We start from the raw sequence: 13,179 nt of genomic DNA on the forward strand, positions 1-13,179 counted from the left end.
CAAAAGTTGTGAAGCCTGTGTGGATAGCCCTGGAACAGCTGCCATACATTATTCCACCTAGTGCTCTCCATAGCTGTTTGGGCCATGAAAAGATGTCCTTGGGGGGTGCAAGTTCACGTGTGATATATAACAAATGCAGAGGTAGCCTCACGCATTAAACATCTTTTTTCTTGCTGATGGAATCAGAAAGCTTGTTAGTCACTGGAATAAACATGCTCTGATGAGTTGAATGAAAACTAGCATATGGGTCTATTTTTGGAATAAACATTTTTAGAGCATATTTCAGTGCACCTTAGTTATGCCTTTCTTTTATTAAAAATACTTTGATAAAATGGAAAGGCTAAGTAATATCATAGCGTTAGAAATGAAGGACTCTATTTATTAAGGCCCCTGTGACCCAGAGTGAAGAAATCAATCCCAGGCCACCTAAAGGTGAAGTGAATTGGTATTTTAAAGAGAGAAATGTAAGTTTCCTGAATTGTTTTTAAAATTCAGCATCAGTGATTATAAAATTCCTTTAAACAGATTCTATAAAGATCCAAAAATATATAATTGGCTTTGATACTATGTCCAGTTAAGGAAGGCAGACTGTGAATGAAGGCATAAAGGAGACAGGGACAGAGGGAGAAAGAGAGGGAGAGAGAGGGGAGAGAGAGAGAGAGATTCACACACCTCTCCTCATTGTATCCTCCCAGTAGTCCCATGAAGCTCCATAATACAATCTCCACATAGTGGGTGGAAACTTACTCTTATAACAGCTGCATCAGAGTTTGTTTCGGGGAAGGAAGGGTTGGAGTTTAGGAACATAACTACAGAAGAGTCTTGGGGCGGGAGGCAAGGCTCAGAGCAGGTTTAAGAAAGAGGTACTAAGGAGATGGCTAGATTTTGCAGCTTAAGAAAGGAACAACTTTTGGGGAGAGGGTGGAAGAGCTGAGAAGGGAGGGATGGGAAAGGAGGTAAACGGGAAGAAAATGGTTTGGGCAACAGGGTCAGGGGAAGATGTGTTACTGCTAGTGAGAGCTGAGGAGGCAAGGTGGGGCTTCAGAAAGAGGATGTGTGATGTTCAACTTTAAGTCATGGGCATTGCTGGGATATGAAGCTCATATTTCTCCGACTAAAGCCTCAGCTGAAACTTGGAAGTAAACATGAGACTACAACCCCCTCAGAATTCTCAGAAATATTGGGGATGGACATTGGGTTTTCCCATAGGATGGGGAGTAGGGAACAGAGCAAATTTTATTTAAATCTTCAAAGACAGAATGAACTTGGCTAACATCTAGGTTATAGTAATCTAACAAATGATAACATTAAGACTTGGAGAAAGTAAAGGAACTGGCTCAGGGCAACACAGTGAGTAAGTACCAAGGCTACAATTTGAACTCAGGTCTCTTGACCCCAGGTTTCTTTTTTACTGCTACCCCTACCATTCTGGTGGGGACAGAAACAGAGACACAGCCCCTTGCAAAGTCAGACCTGACTGAGGCTGGCTGAGATGCAGGTTGGGTATTTTGCATATTTTGCTGGTGTGTTAGGCTGTGTTTTCACAAGACCAGACTAAAAATGGGGATATTAGGAGTTGCTATTTGCCCTAGAGACACAATGGCAGCAAGAGACATCTCTGAAATAGCACCCTGCTTTTCTCCTGGGAGAATGAGGAGCTTGCCCCTCTCACTTCCATGGGAATCCATCACAGCCCCCATTATCCTTGCGCTCAGGCACCCTCACCTTTCCAAAAGGCTTTGCATCCCTGATCTCTCAGGCTTTCCACAGTGGGAGCCCCAGAACAGAGCAACTCAGCTTTTATGTAAGTTGTGGACTCTTATTTGTTTTAAAGGAAAGAAACATCCTTGTATGCTCCACACACCAGGTGCCATAGCACATTCATAGGTCTCAGGGGTTAGGATGTGGACATCTCTGGTGGGGCCATGATTCTGGTCACCACGCAGCCCCACCCTTTGGCTGGTGTGGAGGATCTCCTGAGCTCTCTAAACAGTATGGTGAGTGTGGCATGACTGCAAGGAGGGCTTCTTTCTGGTGTCTTTCTGGTGGTCCGTAGAGACCACAAAGATGGAAAAGATCTTGTCAATGCTGTTGGATGTGGTTGAAAATGTTCTGTCTGCTGAGTCTGAGAAGTGACAGCATGCTTTGCTGGTTGGCGTGGTTCTAGGATTTTACCCCACAAATCTGACCACAGACATTTGGAGTCCTAAAGAGTTAGAAAAATCTGTAAGGTTGAATGCAAAAGTTTGAATGCCTTTATTTTGAGCCCTCATTGATCATAATTACCTTTGAACAGCAACCACTGCAGAGAATGAAAGAAAGAATATTTGGGGCTGACTAAATGAAGTAGTGTAAGATTCTGAGCAGGGGCAGATTTGGCCAGCAGTGCAAAAAAAATAAGGCCCTGTGAGAGCTTACACCCTCTTCTTATTTTGCTGCAGCTTACAGGTAGCCCTGCCCAATCCCCAACGTACGCTCTTATGGTTCCCAGGCAAACCACAGGAGATGGCATCGGTCCTCTCAGGAGTGACCTAGAAATGCTCAGGTCCTAAGGCAGACCTGTCCATGTTGCCAGGCTGGGCTAGCTTGGAGGCTGCCTTGGCATGAGCATGCAGGCAGACAGATGCTGACGCCACTTCAAAGAACCGCCCCTCCAGGTGCCGAGGGCGGCTTTTCTGATGCTCATGCTGTGTCATTGTTTATTTTCATAAGGCGCCCAGCTGCTGCGGTGATGATATTTATATCAATAAGTGCTCTATTCATCTGCCGGTTTCAGGGAATGCTTGCCAGCTGCATATGGCAGCCAACCTCAGGGTACTTCTGAGCCTGATGTTTTTGCATTTAGAGAATCAGTTCTCAAACTCTATACCAACATCTGGGCCTGAAAGATTCTTCATTCACCCAGGACCCACCCTGAAAGGGGGAGCTATAGCCAATGACCTTGACCTTTGTTTCAAAGGTTTTATATGTCCCAAAGTGAAGTTCTTTTAAAGTCATCCTCTGTGCCTGAGCTCTGGTTTTGCAGAAAGAGATGTTGAAAAAGAGAAGAGCAAACAGGGTTTTGCAGGCCAGACTTCACGCCCAGGCTCATGAGCTGAGTGAGTTCATTGTTTTATTTCTTCAGCCAAAAGCGTAGGGTGGTGATGCCTTCAGACTCCAAAACTCTGCAGGGAATGTTCCAGAACTCTCTGTTTTATGAGAATTCATTTATTTTTTATAGTTATCGCAGTGTCTAACCTTCTATTGCTCAGGCCCCAATCATTGGCATTATCCTTCATTCCTCTTTTTTTTTTTTTTTGACAGGGTCTTACTCTGTCACCCTAGGCTAGAGTACTGTGGTGTGATCACAGTTCTCCACAGCTTTGATCTCCTGGGCTCAAGTGATCCTCCTGCCTCAGCCTCCCAAGTAGCTAGGATTACAGGCATGGACCACCATGCCCAGTTCATTTAAAGTTATTTTGTAGGGCTGGGCGCAGTGGCTCATGCCTGTAATCCCAGCACTTTGGGAGGCCAAGATCAGCAGATCACCTGAGATCAGGAGATCGAGACCAGTCTGGCCAACATTGGGAAACCCCATCTCTACTAAACATACAAAAATTAGCTGGCTGTGGTGGCTCACCCCTGTAATCCCAGCTACTTGGGAGGCTGAGGCAGGAAAATCGCTTGAACCCAGGAGGCGGCAGAGTTGAGATCGTGCCACTGCACTCCAGCCTGGGTGACAGAGTGAGACTCCATCTCAAAATAAAAATTCTTTTGTAGACACAGGGTGTCACTGTGTTGTCCAGGATGGTCTTTAACTCGTGGCCTCAACTCCTGACCTCAAGTGATCCTGCTTCCTTGGCTTCTCAAAGTGCTAAGTAAGATTACAGGCATGCCTGGCCCTTGATTCCTCTTCCTCTCTCTTATTCCATAGTCAATCTCTCTGGATGTGTTGTTGGCTTTACCTTCAGAATCTACCCCCCGGTTCAACCAACCTCACCTGCCACCTGAATGATCACAGTAGTCTCTTATCTGTTCTCTCTGCTTCCATTTCAGAAACCACTCTTCCCCATCCTTGCACCAACAATCTATTCTCAACACAGCAGCCAGAGGGATGCTTTTATTAAAAAAGGCAAATTATGTTGCTCCTCTGCTTCAAACATGTGCATGGCTGTTTCTCTGAGAGTGAAAGCCCAAGTTCTTCTATGTCTTCCATGGCCCTCTGACCTCACCTTCTGCTGCTTTCCCCACAGTTGTGCTGCTCTGCCCATGGCCTCTGTGCTGTTCCTCAAGGGCACCAGGTGCATGCCTACCCTGCAGCCTGGGTGCAGGTGTTCCCTCTGCCTGCGATGCCCCCCTGAGAGTCACATGGCTCACTCTCTCACCTCCTTCAGGTCTGTGTTCAAATGTGTTCTTCTCCATAGGGCCCACCTTGACAATCCTATTGCAATGACACCCTATGTCCGAGATCCAACGTTCTGATCTTTACTACCCTGCCCTCTTGTTTGCCTTTTTCCAAACAGTCGTGTCAGCCTTCTAATTTACAATTGAGCACATTAGAGAATGTGTGTTGCTTATTATCTGTCTCCTGCTTTAGAATAGAAGTTGCATGAGAGATGGGAATTTTTTTTTATGCCTCGCTTTGTCTGTGTTGCTCAGTGATGCATTCCAAGCACCTAGAATAGCTTCCAGCAAATAGCAGATGCCCAACAAATATGGGTTGCCTGAATCAATAGACTCTCTCCGGAACATCTCTCACAGGCACATCCCAAGGTGCACTCAATTTCATCCCCCTGTTCACCTGCTCTTCTCGCTGCCTTCCCCTACCTTCCTGACTTTCATATTTTCCCCAGTTATATCCCCAGTTGCCTAATTGCCCAGACTCAACTTCCTGCCATTATCTGCAACTTTCCTTCTTATTCACCTCCCACCTGCACCTGCTCCCTAAACCTCAGGGACTTAAGTCTGGAAATGTTTTCACGTCCAATTCCAGTCCTCTCACCTCCTGGCCACTTCTGCAGTTCAGATAACTACCTTTATTGTCTGCACATTTGCAACATTCTCCTCCCCGGTCTCCTGGTTTCCAGGTCTTTCCTCCGGCCTTTTACCTGCACTGATCCCCAGACCTGGCTCTCTTTTTATTCTTACCCTTTTTTTGCAATTTTTATTTTTTTTACTTTTTAAGAGATGGGGTCAGCCAGATGTGGTTGCTCACGCCTGTAATCCCAGCACTTCAGGAGGCCGAGGCAGGGGGAACACTTGAGGTCAAGAGTTTGAGACCAGCCTGGCCAATATGGTGAAACCCCATCTCTACTAAAAATACAAAAATTAGTCGGGCATGTTGGCACACGCCTGTAATCCCAGCTACATGGGAGGCTGAGGCATGAGAATCACTTGAACCTGGGAGGCGGAGGTTGCAGTCAGCCAAGATCGCACCACTGTTACTCCAGTCGGGATGACAGAGTAAGAGTCAGTCAAAAAAAAAAATGGGTTCTTGCACTGTCACCCAGGCTGGAATGCAGTGGTGGGATCATAGCTCACTTGAGCCTTGCAGTGCTCAAGCAATCCTCCCGCCTCAGCCTCCTGAGTAACTGGGACTATAGACACATGGCACCATGCCTGGCTAATTAAAAAAAAATTTTTTTTTTTTTGTAGAGACAGGGTCTCATGGTGTTGCCCAGGCTGGGCTTGAACTCTTGGCCTCCCAAAGTGCTGGGATTACAGGCATGAGCCACCATGCCCAGCCTCTAGACCCATCTTTCTAACAGGAACACTGGCTGTGTTATACCACTGTCAACCCTCCAGTGTTTCACCTTCCTGCACAGAAAGTATTTCTAACTGTGCTCCTCCAAACTCCAGTGGTCCCACAAAGGACTGACCCCTCTAAGGGCACCAGGAGAAAATGAGACAGCAGTGTGGGTGGAAGCCCAACCCCTGCCTGCTGCTTCATCATGAGCAGCTTTTGGTCATCCCTGTTTCATACATTGGGCTTGCATGAAAGCTTTTATTCATAGAAAGGATTCTGTTGCTTACAAAGTAAAAGTCTGAAGCTTGCTATGCTGCCAACCAAGACCCAAGCTCCTTAGCCTGGCACAGGGACCTCTCTGCAAGCTGGGCTCTGCTGCATTTTTCAGCCTCACTACATTCTTCTCCTCCTGATATTCCTCTAGGTCCCAGCCACACTGGAACATAAACTGTTCCGCAAATAAGTCTGTGTATATTCATCCCCTGCCTCGCCTTTGCCTCTGCTGTTCCCTCTGCCTGAAATGCCTTTTCCCAGTGAGTTCAGCCTCCATATGCCTAAAGCTCCTCTGCCTTCTTCAAGGCCAAAGTCACCTTCTTTTTGAAGTCTTCCCTCACCCTCTGGGCAGAATTAATTGCTCCCGGCTCCTGGCCAACACAGCACTTCACTGCTGACCTCTATTATAACACAGCCACATGAGGTTGGGACAATGTGCTCATCTGTCTCTGGAGCAAGACCATGCGCTTTTGGAGGGCTGAAACTATAGCTCAGGTCTGTTTAAAAATTTTTTAAATTCCCATCCAAGGCCTGCACAAGGCTAGCTCTCATATGGGAATTCAATGTTACTTTAAGTTTTATTTAAGGCAGTGAAAGGATAGGTTTTTAAAAATCTGAAGGACCATTCTCAGCTCTTCCACCCCAGAATGGCTGCCCTGGCATAAAAACTGTTCCAAGATACACGTCCTGTGTCCTGAGTATGGGGATATGCTGTAGGCACGTGATGCTTGGAGCTATCAGAACAGAGGGGCTAAGGCAGGAAGCCTGCCGGGGAACAAAGGTCAACCGTGGGGAACTGGGGCTTGGTGGGGTGGTCAGTGGGTAACGTGTCCAAGGTTCAAGTCCCAGGCTCTGTCTGTACAGGCTGCATTGCAGAGGGGGAAGGGAGGTGAGTGTGGCCAGGCATCTGGGTATTTTTCAGGGCTGCAGGTGCTCAGTGCTGGGGGAGGCAGCCTCCTGGCTCTGCAAGATCTGTGTGATTTCGAGCAAGACAATAATCAATGCTTGTGAGATGGAGCAACAGAGTCTGGTCCCGGGCGGGGAGTTGGACAAAGCCCATAGGCAGGGGGAGTCTTGCTGGAGGTCTGGGGGGGTGACAGGACCCTCTGTAGGCAGCAGAATGGCTTGTCTGATGCTCATGGCCAGACACTGCTTATTACAAGACAGCTGGCTGGGGCAGATGTGGCAGGCACCGGCTGTCAAGGGCTCTCCCTCCAGGTTTAGAGCATGGCCCCCCTGACCCACCTAGGGCTTGGCTTGGCCTCCTCCTACCTGGGCAGTGTCCATCTCATTCAGCATCACCACAGAGGAGCAGTTGTAATCGAACACCAGCCTCCAGAAGTCTGCCACGGTGTTGGGTAGAGGGTGCTGGGTGACCACAAAGGCGGCAGGCTGCTTGTGGCTCTGACAAAGGAATGACACAGGCTTCGTAAATTACACATCCATCAGTGATATTCTGATATTACACATCCATCAGTGATATTCTGATGATGATGAGGCCCGGACTGAGGCTCCAGAGCCTGCCAAATAGATTATACAAAACACCTGCCTGTTCTTTTATCTCTCCATGCCCTGGCGGCAAAGGGGACCTTCTCATAATGAACACATTCTCCTCCAAACTAAGACATTTCATTAGGAAAGTGTCACTGGGATGGGATTATCCAAATAAATTATTTATGCCTCGGAGCTCAGCAAATAATCATAATTACAATACGAAATGAAAGATTTCAGATGCAGATTTGTTGCTCTACTGGTCAAGACACCTCTTGGGATATAAGGGATTGGCCGCGTCCCTGTGCCCATGATGCTGGGCGAGGTTTTGGGTCGGCCTGAGGCCGAGATTCTCCCAAAGGGGTAGGCTCCCTTCTGCCTCCAGGCTGGAGTGAGGGGCTGAGTTGCCCTGGCAAGGTGGGCACTGTGTCATGTGAGTCAATGGGGCAGTGGAAAGTACACATGCATTATTAATAAATAGTCAGGTAGACCTGGGGTTCAAGTACAGCTTTACCACTTGTAAGTTATGAGTCATCCATCTGTCCATCCATTTGCCCATGTATTCATTCATCCATTCATCCATTCATCCATTCATTCAAACGTTGTAGAGTGCTTTTTTTTTTTTTGGCGGGGTGGGTGCTAAGTACTGGCAAGTTATTAGATGATTCCAAAGCTCATGTTCTTCACCTGGAAAACGGAAATCATAAATCCAAAGGAATGATGTCACACAGATTGAATGAGATTTGCGTGTGAAAAGGCCAGCAAACAAGAGCCGCAATGTAAGCCTACTGGCAGGGCAGAAACACCCCTGACTTTGTTTTACGTCCTTGGCACTGGTATTGTCGCTGGCACATGCTAGACAGTGCCACTCCAGTGAATAAAACAATAAATTCAGTCCCATGTTGCAGATAGGGAAACAGAGGCCCAGAGAAAATGGCCTGGAGGCGGGGGGGGGGTCTGGCAGCTTCAACCAGGGACCTATTTTCTCCCCACCCTGAAGTCATGTATTTGAAAAGATTGGGAAGATTCTCCACTTCATCAGTGGCTCATGTGCCTGATATGTTTTCTCAAGAGATGATGGTTTCTGTGGGAGTTACAGCTGTTTTCAGTGCAGTTACAAGCCAGAGGGAAGAGGGCAAAGACCCTGGAAAAAGCAGGACAAAGCCTTGCAAACATGGATGTCATGCGTGCATTGGCTGGGGGGGGGCCCTTCTTCCGAGGGCCTTTTCCTGGCCAGTAGAATGTTCAGAAGAGGGGTCTGGGTGGGCATAGGCAAATAATTTATTTTCCAAAAGCCAAACTCTCTAGCTGTAGACAGCATCAACTTTGAGCCATTTCCAGACATGGAAAAACATTGAGGCTTTGAGAGTTAACAGACTTGGGGCTCCAATCCTTGGCTCCCATTTCTGAGCTACTTGACCTTGAGCAAGTGATGAATGAAAATACTCTGACCCCGAGGACCTCATCAGAAAATGGGGATGAGAATACCCACATGCAAAATGGGACAGTGCAAGTCCAGGGCCCGACATGGTGCCCAACACTCAGTGAATGTTTGTTTTCTTTTCTTTTTCCCTGTCTCTGTGATAAATGCTCTATTAGGCCAGCACGCCTGACAAAGCCTTATCTGAAAATATGTTCGAGATCCGTGCTCCTGCCGGGTTTCAGGGATCAGCCGGCAATCCATTTCATGGATAACATCATCCTTTACCAGGGGAAACATTAAAAATTAACCCAGAGGACTTCATATTTTTCTGCTAGGAGCAAAGCTGCTATGGTTACCAGATAATGCACCGACTGGGCTGGAATACAGATAAGGACGACTTTTTTTTTTTTTTTTAATATCAGAAAGGCAAAGGCCCCAGTGATGGCTCACAGGAGAAATGCCCTGTGGACAAAGAGAATACAATCAGCATCAGCGCTTGGCAGAAGGCATTTGACTCCAGGCAGTATCTAACCTATTAAGTAGAGGCCAGGAGCTTATTTGATCTTTGCCTGGATGAGGAAGGCAGAGAGGGGGTGTTGGGAGAAGTGGGAGACAAAGCTAGGAGGAAATTGGAAGTATGGGCGCACCCCTAGGCTCCATTTCTCATCACACTCACACACATAATGCACACTTACATGCACACATACACATACATGCACTCATTGACTTTAGAAGGCTCTAAGCTATAAGCTAATGCCAAAGGTCTTCTCTCCACCTCTAGCTACTTGCTATGACCAAGCCAAGACTCCCTGATTCTGAACCTGGAGCTAGGGTTTTTACAGAGGATATGGGCACTCTGTGGACAGAGGCCAGGGCAGGCCCCTAGAGAGCTGGGATAGGCATTGACCTTCCATCCTCTAACACCCAGACCCTTGGGAGAAACTTCAAGAGGATTAGAGGTCAGAGAAGTTGTTGGCCTTGACCCCAGGAGAAAGCATCCCATGTTTCTGTCTATTCTGAGTGAGATAGGAGGGCCACATGGGCTAGATGGATGTGAACTCAGATGGGCTGGGGAGGGGAAGCTGGAAGGGCTCATTATATCAGGCAATGGTGTTCTTGGTTTTGAGCCTCAGGAGGTGAGATGTTTGCCTCTTATTGGATCCAGCAAATTGCGGGGAGGCTCAAGAAATGAATTCCAGAGTGTGACCCAGGAGCTCTGTGTGTGGGCTGTGCCACTAGCTCCCTGGGTGACCTTGAGCAAGTCTCTTTCTCTGTCTGGCCTCTGTTTTCTCTGCTGAAAAGTACATGGCTGGTAGTAGATGGTCCATAGTTCCTTCCTACTGCAAACACCTGTACACCTTGGAGGGGAAGTGATGATAATCAGAAGTATCCGAAAAACGCAGGGGAGAAGCTTAGGCTCGCTGGACCAGGAACATGACCCTAATCCCACACCAGGGCAGGGTGAAGCCCCTTCCTGGACCTGATGACAAGAAAGCGGGGGGCAGTGCCCCTCACAGGACAGCCAGGAACACAGCCCGCTTCCACCCCATGCTTGTTTTACTGCTTCCCACTACTTTCCCAATAACCATTTACTGAGCCCCTACTGTGTGCCATCCTCATTTTTGTCTCTGCTCAGGAGTTATCTGGAACCTTCATGGGAGCTATCAGAGGGCAGAACCTGTGTCTGCACCATCTTGTGTTCCCACGCTCAGGCCAAGGCCCAGCACAGAAAATACCTGCTTAACTAAACTTCAGGCTGAGAGTCGGCTCTGTGGGGAATGGAAGAGGTTGCTAGGCAGGCCTGTAGACTTGCCGTGGTGTCATGGGAGCCACCTTACGCCTCTGGTCTATTCTTTCCAGGCTCTTTGTATGAGAAAAGGAGCCAAGAGCCCACCTTGTGTCTAGGTTTGGACCAGAGCCTTCAGGGGAACAAAGGTCCTTGGGATTAGTAGATCAGAAGCAGGGGGGCTGGCTGGTGGGGTCAGGGCCCTGAGGTCCAGCCACCTCCACCTCAGGAAGAATATTTGCCCTAGAATGCCAGCTAGGAGCTTTCTGCCCGGGCTCGGCTTACATCCATCAGTGCTGCGTTGATGTAATTGCTGGATTCTCCGTCCACTGAGATAAGGAAGGGCAGGCAGCGGTCCAGAGGCAGCACGTCCATGCTTCGATTCTTATCATGGTTCCGGGGCAGGAGCCCAATGCTGCAGTCCTCGGGCCGCACACGGGGTGTCACAATGTTGAGGGTCTGTGGGGCACAAAGGTGAATAGATAGGCCCTGCTCATATGGCTGCCCCTGAGCAAAAGAGACAGTAATGTTCCAACTCAGCCTAACTCGCCTATTTCCACCCTCTAAGCGCAGCCCCACTCTCCCTTTCCCAGGACCCATTTCTCCTCCACGGTGATGTTCTGTCCTCTCCTGCTCCCTGCTATAGGGTGTGTGAGCTGTGTGACACCTTCAAAACGCCAAGGCTGCAGAAGCAGCGCATCCACACACAGGCTCAGACACAGCCTCATAGTACCTGCCAACCAGATGAACTAAGTCGTTCAGCTCAGCCAGTGCTGCTTTAAAGGGTGGGCCAGCCAGGAGGGCATACAGAGGGGTGGGGGTAGGGAATCCCTACTGAGGGCTAAACATCACTTGCGTTGTCATGGAATGGGGGAAATAATTTACCAGCCCTCTTCTCAGAGAGAAAGCTGTCTGAGTATGGAAGGATGCCTAGATGACCTGCTCAGGATAGATGAGAGACCTCCGAGGGGCAAACCCTAATAGGTCTGGGAAATTGCTGTGTTTGGACTTTGCCGAGTACATCTTGCAAGTTTGAGGCCAGAGCGGAACTGCTCTATCCAATGGACTAGGTGTTATGTGCAATGACCAGTGTTCTGTACCCTCCATCCTTCCCTCATTCAGCTCTCTGTCTCTACTTCAAATCAATAATGGCTATTTGTTTTAGGGATTGCTAAGGTATTGGCCTGCCTGGGATATCTGCCCGTGGAACAATGGGCCTGGCATTTGCCCACTGACTTGAAGCAAGACCTGGAGCTTCCTTGCTTTCTCATACCTGGTTCTCAGCTCCTGTTGCCCAGGTGTAATTCTGACACTGGTCTTGGGATAAAGGGCTGGACTCTGGCTTTATCTTACTTAGTGATTCATGTCCAGGCTTCCTAGACCAATCAATGTTGCCACAGCTCTGACCATATGGGCTTCCAGGTGTGGATCTGGTATACCTGAGCTATGTTCTAGGACAGTACTTCTCAAAGTTTAACATGCATACAAATCACTCAGAGATCTTGTTAACTTGCAGGCTCTCATTCACTACGTCTGGGCCAGGTCCAAGATTCTGCATTTATAACAAGTTCCCAGGTGAAGCCAATGCTGCTGGTCTCCAGACTGCAGGTTTTAAAATTTTATTTATTTTATTTTTTATGTTTTTGAGATGGAGTCTCACTCTGTTGCCCAGGCTGGAGTGCAGTGGCACAATCTCGGCTCACTGCAACCTCCGCCTCCCAGGTTCAAGCAAGTCTCCTGCCTCAGCCTCCTGAGTAGCTGGGATTACAGGTGCATGCCACCATGCCTGGCTAACTTGTTTTGTATTTTTAGTAGAGACAGGGTTTCACCATGTTGGTCAGGCTGCAGACCACACTTTTAGCAGTAAGAGTCTACTGAAAAAATACTGAGAGGACCTGAGTCCCTCCAGAGATGAAGGAGCATGAAATTCACACCTGTTTGTATAAATTTGTCTCCATTCACAACTTGGACTAGAACTGAATAAGACCTCAGTTAAAAAACATATTCACAGTTAAAGCCAAGTACCAGCAATCCCTGAGTGTGTAGTTGCTCATGGCTGTGCATTTTGTGTTCTGGAATAGATTCTGCAGCTTCCTAGAGAAGCAGACACTGAAAGTGCATAGATCAGTTGTCCCAAAGAAAACCCCGCAAATGTGCACAGAGCCACTGAAGTTGGTTGGGTTACTGTTACGGACTAAATGTTTTCATCCCTCCCAAAATCCATGTCGTAATCTTAGCCCCCAATGTGATGGTATTAGGAGGTTGGGACTTTGGAACACGTTTTGATCATAAGCATAGAACCCTCATGAACGGGATTAGTGCTCTTATAAGAAGAAACACGTAGGGCCAGGTGTGGTGGCTCATGCCTGTAATCCCAGCAATTTGGGAGACCAAGGTGGGAGGATTCCTTGAGCCCAGGAGTTGAAGACCATCCTGGGCAACATAGTGAGATCCTATCTCTATAAAAAGTAAAAAAAGAAG

At 48.0% G+C, this 13,179-nt stretch overlaps 1 protein-coding gene across 14 annotated transcripts in view; it reads right to left on the bottom strand.

Moving 5' to 3' along the window:
- Positions 1 to 13,179, bottom strand: part of PTPRT (protein tyrosine phosphatase receptor type T) — a 1,127,644-nt gene that overhangs the window by 18,616 nt on the left and 1,095,849 nt on the right. For all 14 annotated transcript variants that reach the window (XM_034947434.2, XM_034947430.2, XM_055104674.1 and 11 more), the window contains 2 exons: positions 10,984 to 11,157; positions 7,271 to 7,402 (listed from right to left, as the gene is read on the bottom strand). In XM_034947434.2, the coding sequence (XP_034803325.1) occupies positions 7,271 to 7,402; positions 10,984 to 11,157 (306 nt within the window). The remainder of the gene's footprint in view (positions 1 to 7,270; positions 7,403 to 10,983; positions 11,158 to 13,179) is intronic.

Source organism: Pan paniscus, chromosome 21, assembly GCF_029289425.2.
Source record: "Pan paniscus chromosome 21, NHGRI_mPanPan1-v2.0_pri, whole genome shotgun sequence".
Lineage (NCBI taxonomy): Eukaryota > Metazoa > Chordata > Mammalia > Primates > Hominidae > Pan > Pan paniscus.